This window comes from Thunnus maccoyii, chromosome 10, assembly GCF_910596095.1.
Source record: "Thunnus maccoyii chromosome 10, fThuMac1.1, whole genome shotgun sequence".
Taxonomy (NCBI): Eukaryota; Metazoa; Chordata; class Actinopteri; order Scombriformes; family Scombridae; genus Thunnus; species Thunnus maccoyii.
In genome coordinates this window covers 23,342,590-23,362,341 of record NC_056542.1, presented here as the reverse complement: position 1 = coordinate 23,362,341, position 19,752 = coordinate 23,342,590, and the positions used below count along the sequence as shown (strand labels likewise).

Genomic DNA, 19,752 nt, shown 5'->3' with positions numbered 1-19,752 from the left:
TTGTCAGTAAATGCAAATCCAATTATCGTAACTGCGTGGCACAAAAGCTTGGTATTTGAATGGTGAATGGTTTGAATAATAATGACATACTGCTCCTAAACCTTGTATGTCAACATTGTCAGTGTGTTTCTCTCTTTGAAAGGTGCTGTTCCAAATGACTATGCCACTCTGTAGCCAAATCCACCGTATGTTTATGTATGTATTTCATGTGAGCCTGGACAGCTCCCTCTAGGGTTCAGTTGCCTTTCCTGCCCAGTGCCAACCACACAACCCATCCAGCTAATCCAACTCAGCTGCTGAAGTAGACAAAAGAACATTTATAATAATGAAAGAATCTGCATTCACTACACCTACCTGACAGCGAGGATGTGCATGGGTTGTGACCGTCGGAGGCTTGTTTGGGGTGAGTCCGTGGACGAGGAGGAGGAGGAGGGAGGCTCTGGGGAGACGTGGCTTATCACGTGCGAGTGCTGGCCCTGCCGTGGATGGATGTTTTGTGTTTGATGATGATGATGGTGGTGGTGTTGGTGTGAGGAAGAGGTCTGTCCGTTGTGCAGTAGTGGGGTGGACTCTGTCTGCTGACCACTGCAGGTGGAGTACAGGCTCTCCAACGAGGAGTTCATATCATTCACCAGGGCCTCTAAATCGACGTCATCCTCTGGTAGAGTCAAACAGAAAGGAGAAACACATCACTAGTGGTAAATAGTGGGTTTCATAACTGTTGGGGACAAATAAACAAACCTTAAAGAATGGTACGGAGCATATCACTAAAGCTGGACAGAAATTCAAACCCTAAACTATAGACACAAGCGGGGTCCAAGCACATAACTTGACATACATGTATTGTACAACTTACAACCCACAAGAGCCAACATGTGGCTGAAAACAGGATGATGCTCACACATCGGTTGCCATCCTAGATTTGTACAGGCGACCTCACAGTCACTGGTCATGTGTTTAGACCACTAGACCATAAGAACAACACAGCTGTTGTTGACAGCAATTGACACTAAACATTAACTGAGTTCTGCATAGAATCAGTAAAGTACTGCATTGAAGTCCATGAGAGTGAATAATCTATAAAACTTAACCATTATGAAATATTATGATTATTATGTCATAGTAAAACTTATAAAAGAGTTAAATTTTAGCCTTAAATACCTGCTGAACAGCAGAGGGAGTCAGGGGTTGAGAGAGGAGCAGTGCCAATCAGCACAGCAATCTGAACCCGAGACCTTGTGGTTCATGGTCAGCACCTTAACCCCTAGACTACCAGCTCGTCAACCAGATGTTTTTTGTTTGCACAATCTCAGAGTTGACTACAACGGAGATCTATGAGGATAGATACAGCTGAAGTTCAAATATTCACCAAAATTACAAATTTACAGATAAATAACTGAATGACAAATCCCATGATTGTGATCAACAATGAAATGTTTTCTGATATTTTCATGAAGTTTGATCACACTTTTGGCAGTTCAGGACATGTTGTTTGGATAGTGCATTACTCTAAAATATTTATTGCCACTGTGTCATAGATTTGAAACATATTTCAAAACTTTCTACAACATTTCATCACCAGACTCTAAACAATCTGTGACTCAGTTGGTAGCATTTGAACAAGTACTTTAGAAGTTTTGAGAGTTAAATGATTATACAGATTTTGAAATAGAGTGAGGGAATTCATAATTAAGCATTAGTTGCAGTGAAGCAAAGTTTCTTCACATATTGCGAGATGTGTTGCAAAAAGAATGAAGTCTCTAAGACCTCCTGGTGATTTTTGACAAGTTTTTGAAGTTTTGAGGGCTGCACTGCTAAAATTTTGAAAACTGGCTTATAAACCCCACAAACTGATCAATCATAACCAAATTACACCTCCTGACTGGCACATGACCTAATAAGAAATATAAAAAATAAAGTCATAAAAACTCATCTGCTTTGGTTTCAAACAGTTGAGGCTTGCAAAAAAAGAGGTAAAGTCCCTCAATATTGCTGGGACTTTCCCATTTCCATTTCAGTTTCTCTATCATTTCATTGCGGCCAGGATTGAACCCTTGACCTGACTATGCACCACCTTAATTCTAAGTAATACCAAAAAAAGAAGAAAAAAAAAAACACAGGCATGCACAATACATAGACACACACACTGGTAACCAGTTCTGCCAGAGTGCTCAATCAGCAAGACTATCTTGACGACGTACATTGTGCTGCCTTGTGAGCCAAATCTCCAGGGATAACAGGTACAAGCACAAACCTGCCCGTAACACTTTTCAACTCTTGCCACTGGGGTTCACAGCAAAGGCATCACATTGTAAGTATCTGCTCTGAATTCACTGCATGTATCAAACATTCTGCTTTTAAAAGGTCTTTAAAGCAGGATGTGGAATTCTTTTTTAGAGAAGGAATCTATCTTTAAAGCCCTTGTGAAAACCTCTGAGCACATTTAAATTCATGAAGTGAATTTTTCAACTGAGTCATGGAGCACGTTGTATCAAAGTTTGAAGTGAGCTCAATTGAAGGGAAGCTCTTGTCTAACTGCTTCATGTAGTGAAAGTTTTATTCTCTGGGTAAACTGGGCTCCTAACTTTGCTCTTTCTAAATCACAATCTGCTGTGGTGGCTCGTCTTATAATTAATAATTCTTCATTATGAAAAAGAAATTGATCTTATGAATCCATCATCAAATCCTTGTATCCAGATCATACAACTCTACTGTAGCATGCAGATAAACCACTAGGGGGAGACAAGCTCTAATCATAAGGGCCAGGGGCTCTCAAACTCACAGGGTTCAGGTAAAAGAACCTCAAACAGATATTAGGACATGATCTCAAATTTAGATAACATTCATTACTATGGAGCACAATAAGAGAAGGCTTTTATGATTAGATATGGCTTAAGATAAAATCATATTACTATTTACCTGTTGTTGCACACACTGTGATATTTCAATTTAATTGATTTCTATGTCTGATTTCTATCTATTTCTATTGTGAGTTTTGACTCTCTCTTTGGCCACACATTGTAATCCAGTGCTATAACCAGTGTATGACTCATGTGATTTCCCCACAGCTCAGCGTGCAGGACAGCTGACGGCTTGATGGTGTCATTAAGTAAGAGGGTCATGCCGCTCTAAAAAGTCCCACTGCTCGACAAAAAGCTTAGAAAATACTCTATTATTACTTTATTACCTTATTATTTAGAAGCCTAGCAAGAAATCACCGTCTTGTACAAGGAAACTAGCTAAAACGTTCCAGAGAGAACAACAGTGGGCACAGGTTATCATCCCTGGAAGCAGCAGCATAGCTTTATCTCCAAAACTGATGGTCACAGCTACCTGCTGAGAGAGTAATGTGTAGTCATGTGTTTTCTTTGAGGAGCTTTTCCTGAAAAGGTATCAGGTAGCTGTATCACAGGTGCCTGTGAATTACTGGTGGTTAATCTGTAGGTATTAATAGCGACAGGTAAGCTGGAGCAGCTACTTATAGATCGCCTGGAGAGCTAAAGAGCTGCTGTATATACCACAGGACACAGGGTGCATACAAGGCCATACATAAGGCTAAGGACAGAGCAGGGCAAGCAAGCAATAATTTGTATTATTTTTAAGGACAGCACAGTCAAACGAATGCTGTGAGAGTAAACTACATCAAAAGTGAGCAAAATTCAAAAAATTACTTTTACCCTGAGCAAATCACATCCTCATCATCCATCATTCTCACTAGGTGAGACATGTACCCTCAAGCTAATGAGAGAAAATAACTTCCCTTGTAAACCTGACCTAGTTTGGCCTCTAGAGGGGATCAGCAGAACTGTTTGCATACAAAGAAACACAGCCCACAAACTCAGCATGGGATGTAGGATTTGTGCGTCATTATCAGTCATACGATTGCACGTACGATCACCTATGCATGTCACAATAAGAAAAACAAAGGTATGCGTCATACAGCCGGGTGTAATGCAGACAGATTGATGACACAGACAGCATGCAGGCAGGCACGCACGCACAGGATTTAAACTCATGAAGATTTGGACCAGGAAGCCAATTATGGTTGTTTTCTTTTGACAGAGAGTTCAGAAAATAGAAGTTATGCCAGCTACTCGGCCTTGGCAGGCAAAAGAGGGGACATAAACGCCTTTATTTATGCCCACCCAACACACGGCGGTCACGGCACGCCTGGCCTTACAATATTATAGCCATTAATTAGATCCTCTTAAAATATCAGAGCAGCTCAAGCAGCGGGGAGCACACGCAGCTACAGATGTAGACAGAGCTGTTGACAGTGAGAATTTGCAGCTGTGATACAGTTGCCTAATGGCCACAAACTTTGGCACCAAATACTGTGGCTACATGTTGACTGAAAAAAATGTTCCTGAGAGTATTTTAGTATGTAGCATAAATCTGTCCACAAAGTCTGAAACTAACATTGTGAACTGGTAGGATTTGTACTGGAGGTCACGCAACTTCTACTCCACAACCATGTGACAGGCAAAGGGGTTTACACAACAAAACAGAGACATACCAACAACAGCAAGTAAAATCTGACTGACAGCTAGATTTATATTAAAGTTCTATCCACCTCCAAGAGGGATCATTGTTGGGTTGTTGAGAATAGAGATTAAATGCACTGCTAACGCTGTGTAAGAGAGATAAACACCGCCTTAACAAATCCTTCCTGTAAACAAATGTTAAGATGTGTGAATATCCTAAATCCTATCGTTCGAAAGACTGTGGATCCATGTGGAGGTGGTTTAATTTGTGGTTAATGTTTCATTAATGATTCATCAGATGATCTTTTTATTATTTTAATTTATCAATTAATTATTTAGTCTATTAAATGCCAGAAAACAGTGAAATGATTTCCTGCGGTGGCGCCTAAGATGAAACTAACACCCTCACACAAGACAAATAAAAGTAGCAAATCCTCACAATTACCAAACTGGAACTAGGGGATGTTTGGCATTTTTGCTTGTAAAAAGATTTTTATTGAAATACTTCAACTGAGGTTTAACATTAAAAGTGAAAACCTTTGTTTTAAAATTGGTCTTTATTCATTCCCAGTATTCTTTTTTTAGAACTTGGCTTGAGCTCCATTGTAGAAGTCAGTACCAAATATAAAACCCTGATGGGTTAAAGGATAACATTGTTATTACTGTTCTCATTTCCTTGTTGTTTCATTTCTCCCATGGCTTGTGTTCATTTACTTTGTTTAGCCCCCTCCCTTCTCCTCGATGAACCTATAATCGGTTAAATTGGGGGTAAAAATAGCCCAAGCTCCCTCTATTGTCTGAGCCACGCTAAATACAGTATTAACCAACTGTAAAACTAGTTAAGTCCGGCAAGAATCTGCATAAAAGCTGTTTTGAATATTTCTGATCATTAGTGAGAGAGACATTGGCAAAACAAGACCATTGTATAGATGGTAGTTCCATATGGCTCTCTGTTTTTCTTTAACTCCAGAATGTAATCCATGCATTTTTATTCATTCATGCTAGTTAAAAACAGAGGGGAGGGGCAACACTCCTGTAGAAAAGGGGTATAGATATACAGTACATCAATTGAACACACAACCACACACACACACACACACACTGGAGACACACAAGGGAGATACATCTGAATACAAGCCCAGCAGAGGGGTTTCCATTCAAAGGGATCAGTGGGAGTATAGACAGAGCAAGTCTAAACTGTAAAGCGTGGCGGTGGGGTGTACAATACCATTGGTGACAGCACACACACCCACTGAGGGCCAAGCCTCTCGGTGGAGAGGGAGAGTGTGGGAGGGTCAGAGGGAAACAGGAGAAGCAAGGGAGGGAAAACAGAGATGAACAGAAGGGAAAGAAGAGACGGGAGTAAATAGAAAGACATAGAGACAGACTCTCATTTAGGGGGAACTGTGGAAGGGGGACAGGGTGAAAGAGAAGAGTGGGTTCACACAGGGTGAGGCGACTACGTCACATGTGTATTTCATTTCACACAGTTGTCTTATTCTATTCAGAATTTTAAACTATAATTTATTTATTTTTTCTACATTTGAAATTATTATTTTAATTTTAATGACGTTGTTTTTATCCACACTAGTGGTGTGACTCTAGAAATGACAATGTTAATCTGTCAGTCAGTTGGTGTAACACTTGGATCAGAATATCTCAAGCTCTATTGGATGAATTGTCATAAAACTTCCAACTGACATTCATGGTCCCCAGAGGATGAAGCCTACTCACTTTATTGATCCCCAGACGTTTTCTCTGGAGCCACTTTAAAGTTGACATTTGTGATCTTGAGTGAAATGTCCAAACACCTGTTGGATGGATTGTCATAATATTTGGTACAGATATATATGCCTCCCCAAAGATGAATTATAATTACTTTGGTGATCCGAAGACTTTTCAGCTAGTGCCTTCATTAGGTAAAAAAAACTTCAACTTCGGTTGGCTGCAGCTGTACTGTTTTGGTTGTCTCTAACAGTGTCACTTTTGGCCGCAGCAAGCAGCTGTTTTCAGAGAAAAAGCTCTAAAAACACCGAACGCAGACACAGTTAACAAATAGCTGGTGAACATAGAGGAGTTAATAGTCAAAGAACAGAGCAAAAGGAGAGTGAATACTGGACTTTCATTCATCAGGTGGCCAGAAACATGACTCCAAATAAATAATACTGTTGCTCTGTAACTGCTAGATGTGTAAATAAGCAGCTGTTTGCTTACAAGTTCAACATATCAAGTTGTGTTCATGACATTTTACAGCTGCCCCCAATCAGCCAGAAAATCAGTTAATGTGGTTTCTAATTAATGACCAAATACCAGCAAAACAAATGACATTCTTATTTAGCTGTACTGTGTATTTAGTGCTCACTAGAAAATGTTAGCATCACACCATGTTAAACAAAAACAGTGAATGCAAATACTACCTGCAAGACATCAGCATTTTAACATAGTCATTGTGAGCTCTTAGCATGCTTGTTCATCTTCTAACATTTTTATCTGAGAAATGTTTCCTCATTTTGTAATTCTCCCTATCGTACCCTACCGATTTTAACCATGTTAGCCTACCAACTTTTGTGAATGTCTTTCTTTCTTTTTATATTATGTAAGACTACTTAATTTTGTGTATATTTTTGACTGTTATGCACCACAACACCAAGGCAAATTACTTTTATGTGCAAACCTACTTGGCAATAAACCTGATTCTGATTCTGATTAAGTTAATTACACTCACAACCATGATCTCACTTTTAAGAGAAAAATCAAGATATTGTGACATACATTTATAAAGATATTACAAGGAGTGACAGGGGGCTTGTACAGAAAAAAAGAAAGAAGCAGGAAATGAGGTAAGTCCAGTCAGGATCAGGTGACAAACACTTTTGCCATAACAAATCAGCAAATTGCTTTCACATCACATCGTAGTCTGCACACACCCCCACGCTTCCTTAACCCCCTGTTAAAGAGCCCCATTATTTTCAGGAATGCGGTCCCTCGCTGTTTGTGAGTGAAAGTGTGTGTACACGTGCATGCCTGCCTGCACGTGTATGCCCATGCTTGTGTGCCCGTGACATGTCACTCTCCCTCTACAAAGGCATAACTGGAATAACTGGAGGTGGGAGCTTCATTTCCAGGCCTGAGATCATGGCTGGTCAACCCCTCCAGAGCCACACTGACAGATTACTGCACTGCATTGGTAACATTGATGGGATTTGTTGCCTAGCAGCTGCATGCCCATCTGAGACACCACTACTAAGTTATATTTGCCATACACCCAAACGTCATGGAGTCATTGGATAAAAGATACACGTATCGAGTATCTCTCGTGTAGAGATACTCAATACATATGAAGTTACTTTATGCACAGAGCAGGTCGTCGTACCCTATAGACCATGATCTCAGCTATAAGGGTGAAGTCACTCTGGCGTGTGGCTGAGAGAAACAACACAGAGGAGACAACACAGTGCAAGCCTGTGACATCGCATCTGTGAGAGACTGCACTAGACTCACATATGTGTCATGCCTCTTCTCAGGACAATGTGGCCTCGTCATTCTTCTAGTTGCTTGAAAAAGGACTGCATTAGGGTAAACCATTTTAAACTTATAGTTTGCATGTTGAGAACATCATGTACAACTTACAACTATTTCTAGACATCAAATATTGGCTTGCAAATGCCCTGATAAGCCGCTCAATAGCATCTCATTCCAAACATAGGAAATAACAGCAGGTCATGTTCCAACAAAGCTGCACTGTTCTCGTCAATATTAATAGGTTTATGACTGCTCTGGCTTTTTATAGCAAACCCAGCAAGTGGCTGGTGGCTCTATTAAAGTCCTATAAGAATGAAAGAGTGGATTTAGTGGAAAGCAAGTTTAATAACATCAGCAAGGATTATCATCCAACTAATGACACCAGAAATACAATGGCTAAATACGTAGAGTGGCACTTTGAGCAGCTCATACAATATAGCTTTTAACACATGTCAAAGTGGTAGCTTTCTGGCCATAATAAGCCATCCATCAAATAAAAAAAATAAAGAAAGAAAGACAGTAGAGAAGGTGATCTGACAAAAATCTAAATGGCCAAAAGGACCGGTGTTCATAAATCAGGCTCCCAACACATAACCTACTGTATCAAAACCTTAGTATCCAACCAAAATATCATTATTCAAACAGAGTAATCAAAAATGTTCCTTAGTTAAAGTCATCTTCATTCGTCTGTCTCTCCGGTTCTCCTGAGTTCCCTCCATCCCGGCTGATCCTGAAAAATGACAATGCAATTTCTGCTCCATTTATTTCCCATGCCACGGCCAAGCGTTCTAATTCACTCTTTGAGTCCTCGCAGACTCCCCGCCCTTACCTCCCATGCTGAGCCAATATTGTGCTTAAATCTCATGCTCCGATTGTCATGGACGAACCCTGTATGGCGCAATTAGATAGACGGCGTAATTATAATGGCACCCTGTGTCCACGCAGATCACCCTTTGAACTGCTGAAATGTTTACAGCGGAAGAGACCCAAATATATATTATCCCCCTCCACCCACCCCCGGCCCAGCAAAGGATAATGAGCAGCAAGCCGCTCTCCACACTGTACTGAGATGAGGGACACACACACATGCACAAACCCACTGCAGTAGTGCCAGATTCCCAGGTGATTTCTACGACCTTTTTGTATTCTCTCATGTATGAAAATAAATAAGGAGCACACAGCAAGCTTAACTGTGTGTTTGATAGAGCAGAGTTTGAGCTGTGATATCTTGTTGAAAAATTGGTCGTACTTAACTCAACTTGATTGATTGACCATTTCTAGGACTCAGTTGAAGTATGTTATGTTTTTCAGTACCAAAATTTTTTAAGTGGTTTCCTTCCAAGGAGTCAGCAGCAGATACATCACTCTTGGCATGTGTCCTGTAAGTAATGATTCATTTTTTATTTGGTTTAGTTTCAGAGGGATTACTGAACAGAATTATGTAAATGATTACCCCAAAAATGCTTTTTCTCAATGTTTTTTTTTTCAACAAAAAATATAAAATACAGATATAAATATAAGAATAAGAATATTATGATGGAAAACAAAGTCTGAGTCTAAACTGCTATCAATATGATGAATCTAATTTTATTTAACAAATATTATATCTGTTGTAATTACTAAATCACTAATCAGTTAAATAAAGGGTGATACTGATAATATGAGATAATGTGTAACAAAAATGTATGCATATTGTTGAAAATGTACTTTTACTGTAAATGGACATGTCTGTTGTTTGGTATTGACTCATTAAAAAACTGTGCGGTCAGTTGAAAATTAATGAATTGTTTTTTGTTGTTAGAGCCTAAAGGAACTAAGAAATGGTTGGGATCATTACAGGGTAATGTTACACCAAGTCAGTGTACAGTTAAGCCCCAGTAGTGTGCAATATCATATGACAAGTCCCACTACGTTTGTAAAATCATATGCAATTCGAGTATAACTGAGTGCACTCTTCTGTGTCATACAACACCAATGTAACTCAAGAATAGGTCTAATGTACAAACATCAGCACACACAAAAACACACACACTTGCACATATGCACATTTATCTCTTGGTGGTTGAGGACCAACCTTGATGGTTAGGAGAATTCCGATTGGTCGACTGCTGGAAGCTCGGACCAATGAGGTCAGCTTGTCTGTGATTGGAGGACCGGTCTATATTGTCCTGCTGAGGGAGAGAGAAGGAAGAAAAAAAAAAAGAAAAATCATGTCAACCGACTGGGAATATTGTTACAGATGCATAACACTAAAAAAACACCAAAACACATCACTGTTACTGGATTTAAAAAATCCAAAACTTTTCTTCTGGAAGCTATTTTTTATGGAAGCACATTGCACTCACAAACAAAAACAAAAACAACAATGGAGGCCTGATCTCATAATTATGAGAAAAGATCTTGTAATTATGAGATCTTTTCTCATTATTTCTCATTATCTCATTATTATGAGACAAGTTTAAATTGGTTATCAATCATAATTTAAGAAAACAAGAGGCATGACGATGCTGCCTGATTTAATTAGCTTTTTATTTCCATCCGAACTATCTCAATGACTTAAAATGCGCAATGTTGATTTACTAACTGCAGTGCTTATTGTCATTATTTGTGTCATAGGTCTATATAATCCCTCCACCAATGACGTGCATAGCCTATCACTTCTTTCTTCTTTGGGGTTTTACGGGAGTTGGCATCTTTCATGTTGCATTACTACCACCTTCTGGTTTTAGTCCTTGTCCTAGTACGATTGTCCTAAAAAAAAAAACAGCCATCTTCTGCCCTCACAATATACTTCCATACTACTTTTTTTTAAAATACCGATTTCTGATAATCCTAATGACTGTAATTGTGTAACCATTTCTAGTCTCCACTCTGTCTATTTCCTGCATGATATGATAACATGTCATACAGTCTCTGCTTCCTGACATTGCTCACAATGGCCTGCGGGATGTTTTTCTATAATACAAAGTGCTGTTGAGATTACTATGTCCGATTCTGCTCATAGTGAATTGCTCTTTCCTGCTCCTACTACTGCTGTATTTCACATCCGGCAACATATCAACCTGAGTAAACTAATAATAATACCATCCACAATATAATACCATCCACATTATCCTATGACATTAATATCTCCCAGTGTCTCAAATCAAGAAGGAAATAAAAGCTAATTAAATCAGGAAGCGTCATCATGTCTCTGTCTTCCTAAATGATGATTGATAACCACTTAAACTTTTCTCACAATAACAAAATCTGGATCTCATAATTATGAGAAAACTATTTCATAATTATGACTTACTATCTCATAATTATGAGAAAAGATCGCTGAAAAGGGTTACATAAAATAAAAACAGATCAGCGGAAGACAAATGCAAAAATGGCGAAATGGTTAGTAGCTCATGAAACTACAATAAAATCCTTAAATAGAACATAAAGCATAACAAATAATATCAAAACATCTCCCCTTTTCACCGCTTGTGCCGGTACGTGAACATGGCCAGGTGTCTATCAGAGCACATAAGGTCTAAGATAGCACTAAAGCACAATGTCCTGGTTTGACCTGCAGATCCTTCCTCTGTCTTTCTCACCATATTTCCAGTCACTGATACACTGTGTGATGAGGCAAAATCCCCACAAAACAAGGAATGTACAAGTACATTTATAAACATATTTGATTTTGATTTGTTTCTAGCACTTACAACTACTAAAGCACAACTGTGGGTTATCCATTGTGTGTGTGCGTATATGCGTGTGTGTGCGTGTGTGTGAGAGCAGACTGGCGTCCCGTGCAGGGCCTAACAGCAGGAGTGGGAACAGAATGTACTGGGACGAGCTACTGTGTTCAGAAAAACATCGCTACTGACTCTCTGTCTCTCTTACACAGCAGACCTCCTCGGATGCAGCAATAAAAGCGGTTGCAGTTGCTTGTTCTGCCTCATTTACGGTAGTGACAGACAATGCAGGCGGAGCCGGATTCTTTTACAGAAGTTCTTCTACGATTGATGTTATCCTGCCTAATTTTCTATGATAGATGTGTTTTCCTTACATCAGTTGGAGTTATCATTGTTGCCTCTGGAGACAATGAAGTTACAGTGATTACAGGATGATGGTCAGGGTACCCATCATGTAAGTCTTAAGACCCACAGTCAGTTATATATTCTGCTCAGTGTCTCATTTAATGAAGCAGGTCCAGGCTGTGCTTCAGGATGTCATTTTCACCAATAAATGTCACTACAATGCAATATAATAGTATTTCTACATTCTTACATTGGGTGATGTTCCTCCTCTAAGATGCCACTATAGCCCAAGTACAAAACATATCACCATTTAAACAACTAGTCTCCTTAATTCTTTCTTTTGTCCCAGTGATAATTAACGCCAATATCTACTGTGTTGAAGCCTACATTTTAACAACAATTCTTAAGTAATACAACACAACCAAAAGTATTGTTATTAGCAGCTGCTTTCCCATTAAATCCGAAAGCTTTTGGAAAAATGTTATATTCAATTTGCAACCCCCCTACAGCGGACTCTTCAAAGAATTTCCTTAATAAGCAGGAGAAAGACATACTGTCTGCCATTTTCAATGCAAAGTTCAAATTTCTCTTTTCTGTAATGTTAATTTTTAAAGCCAAGTTTATAACAGACTTTTCAAAATCCTACTGCTCCTTTGACATTTGCTAACAAGACTTAATGAGTGGTTCAAAGAGAGTCGACTCACTGTGAAAATAAAGTTTGAAGCAGAATTCCACTCTGATGTCTCCATTCTTCCAAATAAGGGCTCGGCTGAATAATTATGCTCCACGATTTACCTGCAGCATTTCTAGCTTTTCTAGTCATTACGATTTGAAATATCAGCAGAAAGTTCCTCTGCGGTGTCTCTGCTGGCACCTGTGTTCAGACTGAACTGGATATAACTGGATGTAGAACGTCAGTATATGGTTCTGTTCACCGCCGCCCCCCAACCTCTCTTCTATACCCATCAACCCAACCGCATCCAATCATTACACTGCATTGTTCCGTTTTCGTATTGTCTTGAGTTCCTGCCGTCTTGGACCGATCGAATTAGAGATTTGGGATCTTAATGAGACTAACTTGCTTTAGAAATTTCAAAAAAATAATAAAACAACCACCACATCACCCCATTTGTTCCCTTGACATAGCAAACCCAGTCATCAATGCGCACTGTCTGGGGGTCCAGCTACCAGACTGTGACTGATCCCTACCCAGTCACCCAAACAGCACTGGGACACTGTTTGGTTGGTGGGATGGTACAGCGCAAAGTTAGCATGTGTGTGTGTGTATTCAGGACAAGATGGTCATGGTTCAGCTCCACTGAGCAAAAACGTAGGGACTCTTTCACACCATATACTGGTCTTGAATGCTGCCTTGCATGGCTGTCTGGGAGTAAATGAGTTAACACACACACACACCAAAGAACTAAAGGACTTTTAAAGCACACCTTGATCTTTTGTGGATCTTACCAACAAAAACCCAAAACCCAGACAGCCTTTGACGCTCCTATAGACAATTGACAGAATGTTAATGTAGGGATTTAATCTTACAGATGCTAGCCATTTAGCATAATTCTCAGCCATGCTATTGCCTAACTCTGCATTTGTTTACGTAGTTAGTAAAGCCTATAAGGTTGAGGCTCCACAGAGGAGAGACAAAATGAGATAACACATAAAAGCTGACTTTTTTTTTCTCCTGAAGAAAAAATTCACAGATGTTCTTTCTTTGATCCGTGTTCTTGTATTTTCTCAAGTTGCTTCTCCCTCACACTCTTGTACACACAGTAACAAAAGCACAGACACACAGACACACAGACACCTCACACACACACACACACACACACACACACACACACACACACACACGTGTTGCTTAAGTTCTTAAAGAGGGGTCAAAACAGGACTAAGGGTAGGCCAAGTTTTGACAAGGAGCATATAAGCACCCTTTCATATTGATGAAGTTGAAAGGAACTCCAAATAAGAGTCAAGGGGTTGAGGGTTCAGCTCTTTAAAAGGGGTCAGTGGCAGGCCAGAGACAAGGTTAAAGCACTGAAAGCAGACAACACAAAAGTTTGGAGGTTGGGCCTCAAACAAGAAGGAAAAGACTGAGACGCATGTCAAAGCTATGCCTTTAGAAGAGGTCAGACTGAGGTTAAATGTTATGACTGAGGATTGAATATGAATCAATACTTATGGAATGACTGCTGGCTAAGAAGGAACAGCTCAGAATGGACTGGGTCCATGAGAATAAGTCAATATCGCAGTTTCCATTAAGATTAAATTTACCAAGAACTGAATATTCTGAGAAAGCTTTAGAGATGTGGAAATCTTACAGGTGGGTCCAAGACTTGCTTCTGGAAGAGCATTCTTGATGAGAGCAATAGTGCTAACAGGGATAGTCTTGTTACAACATACAAGAACACTAGACAGCAAGAGCAGGAGTGGAAATCCTTTCTTACATAATTAACTAGAATGAGATCATGAGGTCACACTAATGTCTGCATTAGTGCTACATTTATCTGTTTGTTTATAGCGTAGAAACTGAGCTGTAGCTGAGGTTGTTGTCACAGCACAGCTGAGCCACGGACAAGCCAAGGTAGCCTGCAATTACATAACATTAGATGATTTAGATTTTTTTCATTTTTCTTTTTGGTCTGGGTAGTTATAATACAAATAAATTCTTTGTCAAGACCTCATTGTTATGTTATAGTAGTAACTGATTATTGGAAATGTCCAACAGCTACTAGCATTAAGTAATTTTTCACCTTCTGAATGCTTCTGCAATATAAATAGTTCTACTTACTGTGATCATGACTGGGCACCAACAGTCCTGCTACAGAACAACTGTTACATATTGTAATATGAGTCGGTGGTCTAACCCATGTCAATGAGAGAGCCCCAGTGAACTTATTGTAAAATATATTGTAAATATATTGTAAATATATTACATAAAGTAATCTTATTGTAAACACATCAAGCAAATATAATTTAAAATCCTAAAAAACAAAAACATGTGAAAGAAAACATGAAAATAGCTATATTTGTGAAAATGTGCTGTTTATTTGAGGCAAAAAATGCTTTGTGGAGTATTGATGCTTTGTGCTCATTGTCGGTACAAATTCACCTGACGCACCAGATGGTTTGTTACACAGAGCAAACTTTTCGCTGTCATCACACCTAAACCACGACCATAGTCGCCAGTAGTACCTCATAAGACGCTGATTGGTCCGAACCACTGTTGGTTCTGCCACAAGCACATAAGAAGATGGATTCACGCATGATCTCAAGAATCCAGCTGCCTCGCAGGGTAAAATACAAATGGCTGAACAGAAATCACTGTTTGTGCTTGTTAATTTATGTCACGGGTCACTTTCCAGCGCTAATAAAGTGCTAATTTGAGCAAGTTGAGAGCAAAGGTTCAGTTACTGTTTTTCATAATAAACTCGAGGATCATGTTATGAAAAAAATGTTAGAAATGAAAATAAAATATCTGAGGATGTCCCAGTCATGATTAGGACATTACTTCTGGAATATAATTCCTAGCCTGTTTACACTGCAGCAAGAAAATTCAGACATATATTTCTGCCCATAAATGCAGGGGTATGTTCATAATGCATGCTGGGATAGCCTCCAGCTACTCCGTGACCCTGAACTGGAAAAACTGGATATTGCATATGAAGCAACACTTTGATGTTGTACATTTGATTCAACTCCAATGTGCTGAAAGTGATGACAGACTGAGTCAAAGTTGACAGTTAAACTTTGTCACTGTAGCCCCATAACTCATGTCCACACTGACCTGTGATTTCTGTGAAATGTTCTTCCTATGAATGCAAGAAAACATTCACATTGCAAAAGCTCAAGTAAAACAAATGCAATCTTTTGATATCTAGGATTTCTGGTTGGTTATGGGAAACACCACACAATCTTGTTAATGTTTAGCCCCAGCTAAAACAATCCTGCTATCTCAGGCTCTCTCACAGTAAAAATTATGCTCAAGTGCTGGACTCTGCTTGTTTATCCAGTGATCTGACAGATTTGTGAAAGCTTAACACAGTGGAGGGTGTACAGAACGTTTATACATAACAATATTATGTTTTGGCATACAGCGGTTCCCTGATTTCTGCTTACACATCATTTCAGAGTGTAATCTACTCAAGTTTTACTACATGAGGGCCCAGGTTAGTTTTACATTCACATAACCTTACAGAATATATTGAAGGTCCTGCAGTTTCTGGATTTATGGCTGGTTTAATCAGCTATCATCAATCCTTTTTTTTTTTTTTTTTTTTACCTCATCAAGGTTTTCCTTGCTTTGCACATGCCATCATTTATTCACCAGTCACGACCATACAACAGAAACAAGATTAAAGTGGTGATATAATCCCTTGAGTTTAGTATGAATGTTATCTTGAATCTGTTTTGAATTGCTGCTGTAGTTTTATCAGGGCAAATCTTCCATAACCCTGGAATTTCACAGTGAATGGGTTTTCTCATTCAACAAGTCAAGGTGCATCTGTTATACTTGAACGCTTTGCAAACAGTGAGTGCGCATCTGTGCACGTGTACTGCTGCGTGTGTGGGTACACTTGTGTGGGAACATTGAGGTCTATATACTGTAGCTCCAGCACCCATTCAAACCGCTGGCAAAGATGTCCATTTTCTTTAAAATAACCTAAATGGCAGGACAAAACGTTACGCTCTATATGAGCTTGAAAAGAATGCTGAAGAGAAGCAGAGAGAGGATTAGCCTACACATATGTACATTGCTCTATTTTTGGACACCACATGTGATTATTCACACAGGGGATGTTACCTTAGACTCAACTCAATGCCTATTCCCTCTCGTTTTATTTTTGTTGGGTTAGTTCCTTAAACTGTGCTGTTACACAGTGTATGCCTCATTAAAAACTGTGCTATTTTTACAACTAGTGTGGATTAATCTTTGCAGCTGAAGCAATAAGGCGGAAACACAGAAACAATATACAAACCAGCATCCCTGGCTTCACTTTGCCACAAGTGTGCAAGCACACACACAAACACACACACACACACACACACACACACACACACACACACACACACACACACAGTGCCTTATGCGGATCTTTCGTTTGTGTCTCCCTAAGCTGTGCAGATCTGGGAGACTCTAGCAGGGTGAACTCTCTGTCCTCTAGCTCCGAGGTCAAAGTTCATAGATAAAGCCATGACCCAGATGACAAGCAGACAACAGACTAGCTTCTGATCAGGCTAATAGTGCTACTGCCCTAATACAAATGTTTGCAAGCCCTTTGCTCGGGGCAAAGGGCATGAACAAATCAACTAAAGCTGAAACCTGATTTCCAGAAGTCAAGACGACAGTTCCAGAGGTCAAGTAAATATGCAGGAAAAAAGTGTCAAAAGATAAAATCCTTGTTGAGCTCATGAGCAGGAGCGTGAGTTTGTTAGTCTTTTGCTCCACTATTGATCAGGAGAACTGCTCTGCCCTCACTCAATCAATAACAAATCAGCACATCAAGAAACAAGCTGATATTTACAGGCCTTCCTTCGTGCTCAAGGGTCAACATAAGACATCAAGTTTGTCATAGTGAAACTCAAAGTGCTACAGTATTAATAACATAGAACACACAACATAAATAAAATAGTAATAAGAGTTAAGATGAAAAAGCCTTCCTAAATGAAGGGTTTTTGGGCCTTTTTTTAAAAGAGTCTAGGGTCTTTGCTGCCCTCAGATGGTTAGGAAGGTTGGTCCACAAGTGTGGTGCAGCAGAGCAGAAGGCTTGATTCCCAGTGGTGCAGAGTTTAGTACTGGGGGCCCAGAGGAGCAAGCTACTGGCAGGTCTGAGGGTGCAGGTGGAGGTTTGTGGTATGATCAGTTCCTGTAGGTAGGGAGGTGCATGTCTGTTGATGGATTTGTATGTGAGTAGTAGGACTTTGTGGTCAATCCTAAAGGAGACAGGGAGCCAGTGCAATGAAAACAGAATTGGTTTTATATGTTCATGCTTTCACACTCTCATCAGGATCCTGGCAGCATTGTTCTGAATGTATTGGAGCTTCTGGATGCTCCTGCCAGGAATCCCTGTGAAGAGCGTATTGCAATAGTCCAGTCTTGAGGAGATAAAGGCATGCACAAGTTTCTCTGCATCTGACAGGGTTAGAGAGGGGTGGAGCTTAGAGATGTTTTTGTTTATGGTCTCAAGTAAGCTGAGGGTCAAGCCTAACACCCAGATTAGTGACTGAGGAGGAAAGGGGGATAACCTGGCCGTCAAAGGAGAGATGAGCGATGGGGGATGACTGAATCTGGAGTGGAGTGCCATTAAGGAGAGCTTCAGTTGTGCTGCTGTTTAACTGGAGGAAAGTTGTGCTCATCCAGGCTATATTCTACTTTAATAATGCATACTTTCCAAATAAGTGCTCTCTGGCGTAAACACAAAACATGAAAACAGTGGCGCATCTGGATTATACACTGAAATTGTCAGTGAAAATTTGTCCCAACAAACTGAGAATCGATTTAAAGGGAAATTAGCCAAAATCCATGACTCTTGTAATTTATTTTCTTCATTTCATTCAGACTCAATAAGCTAGCTGCTGATGATTTGGCTTCAAACCTGGAACATGAGATACACATGGAAACACATTACACTACTACACACTACTGAATACAAAGCCTTCCTAGCCTATGTGTTTGTGTGTGTGTGTACGTATGTGAGTGAATTCACCGACCATTGAATCAGAATGATGAAGAGAGCAGGCGTTACCTGGGAGGGGGGTCAGCCAAAGAGAAGATGCTTTTGTGACTCTGTTGGAGCAACACTCTTTAATAGTCTGTCCCTCTGTGACTCTTTAAGAATTCTACGTGTTCACAGTCATGGAATGTTGTGTCTGTGCCACGTCCATTCACTCATATACTCTGTCTGTTGCCAGGGCGAGACTAGACAGGACAAACTATAACCACAGACCATTCTTTCATTGCCCTCTACAGTGTATAATAACTAAGAAACTACATATATTGTTAACAGCAGCATTAGCAAAGACCGTAGTAATCTGAACCCACGCCCTGACCATTTCTTAGAATTCTTGGAAGCAAATCAGTACTTTGCGTACTTCTCCGATGGTTTATTATTCGTTCGTTCCATATTAAATACATGAATAATAAGAAGGGTTTGTACAAGTAGAGAGTTCAAAATTCACAACCTCATCCTTCTAACAAATTCTCAGAAGTTTCATTTATGAATTATGTGCATGTTAGCCATGCCCTGTGGATAGTCCAACTTTGGACACTGCAACAGAATCCAAAGTAGTTTCATGGGAACACGGGCACATTTCTAGTTTAGAAATGTCAGCATTTCTATTAAATAAAGTTCATTTCAGTTTAAAAGCTTAAACAGACATCCTGTGAGTCTAGCTTTGGAGAATGTCTCATACTGACATCACAGTCTGGCTTCTCACAGTTTACTCTTGGCTGTTTCATTTCTAGTCTAGTCTTTATGTTTTATTTCAACTTGAAAAGTAGTCAAGAGAACGGATGAAAAGCCAACACAGGAAATTGCCATTTACCTGATAATTTGGATGATGCAGGAAATAATCCGGACATCCGGCCACAGCCATGCTTTGTGTTTCTCAGTTCCTTTGTACAATTTGCTCGGTTGGATCAGTTGTGACAGAAGATGGGCAGAGCAAACTACCTGCAGAGGAAGAAGAGCAGACAAATGGAGGTTAGTGGAAAACTCCAAGGG

General features: G+C 39.7%; 1 protein-coding gene across 4 annotated transcripts in view; it reads right to left on the bottom strand.

The window, feature by feature from the left end:
• The window catches only part of grb10b (growth factor receptor-bound protein 10b), a 71,296-nt gene that overhangs the window by 37,624 nt on the left and 13,920 nt on the right, over positions 1 to 19,752 (bottom strand). For 3 of the 4 annotated variants that reach the window (XM_042425172.1, XM_042425175.1, XM_042425173.1), the window contains exons 2-4: positions 19,574 to 19,701; positions 10,081 to 10,177; positions 355 to 658 (exon numbers count right to left, since the gene is read on the bottom strand). In XM_042425172.1, the coding sequence (XP_042281106.1) occupies positions 355 to 658; positions 10,081 to 10,177; positions 19,574 to 19,624 (452 nt within the window). In that variant the 5' untranslated portion in view covers positions 19,625 to 19,701. The remainder of the gene's footprint in view (positions 1 to 354; positions 659 to 10,080; positions 10,178 to 19,573; positions 19,702 to 19,752) is intronic. The other variant, XM_042425174.1, reaches the window with a different exon arrangement.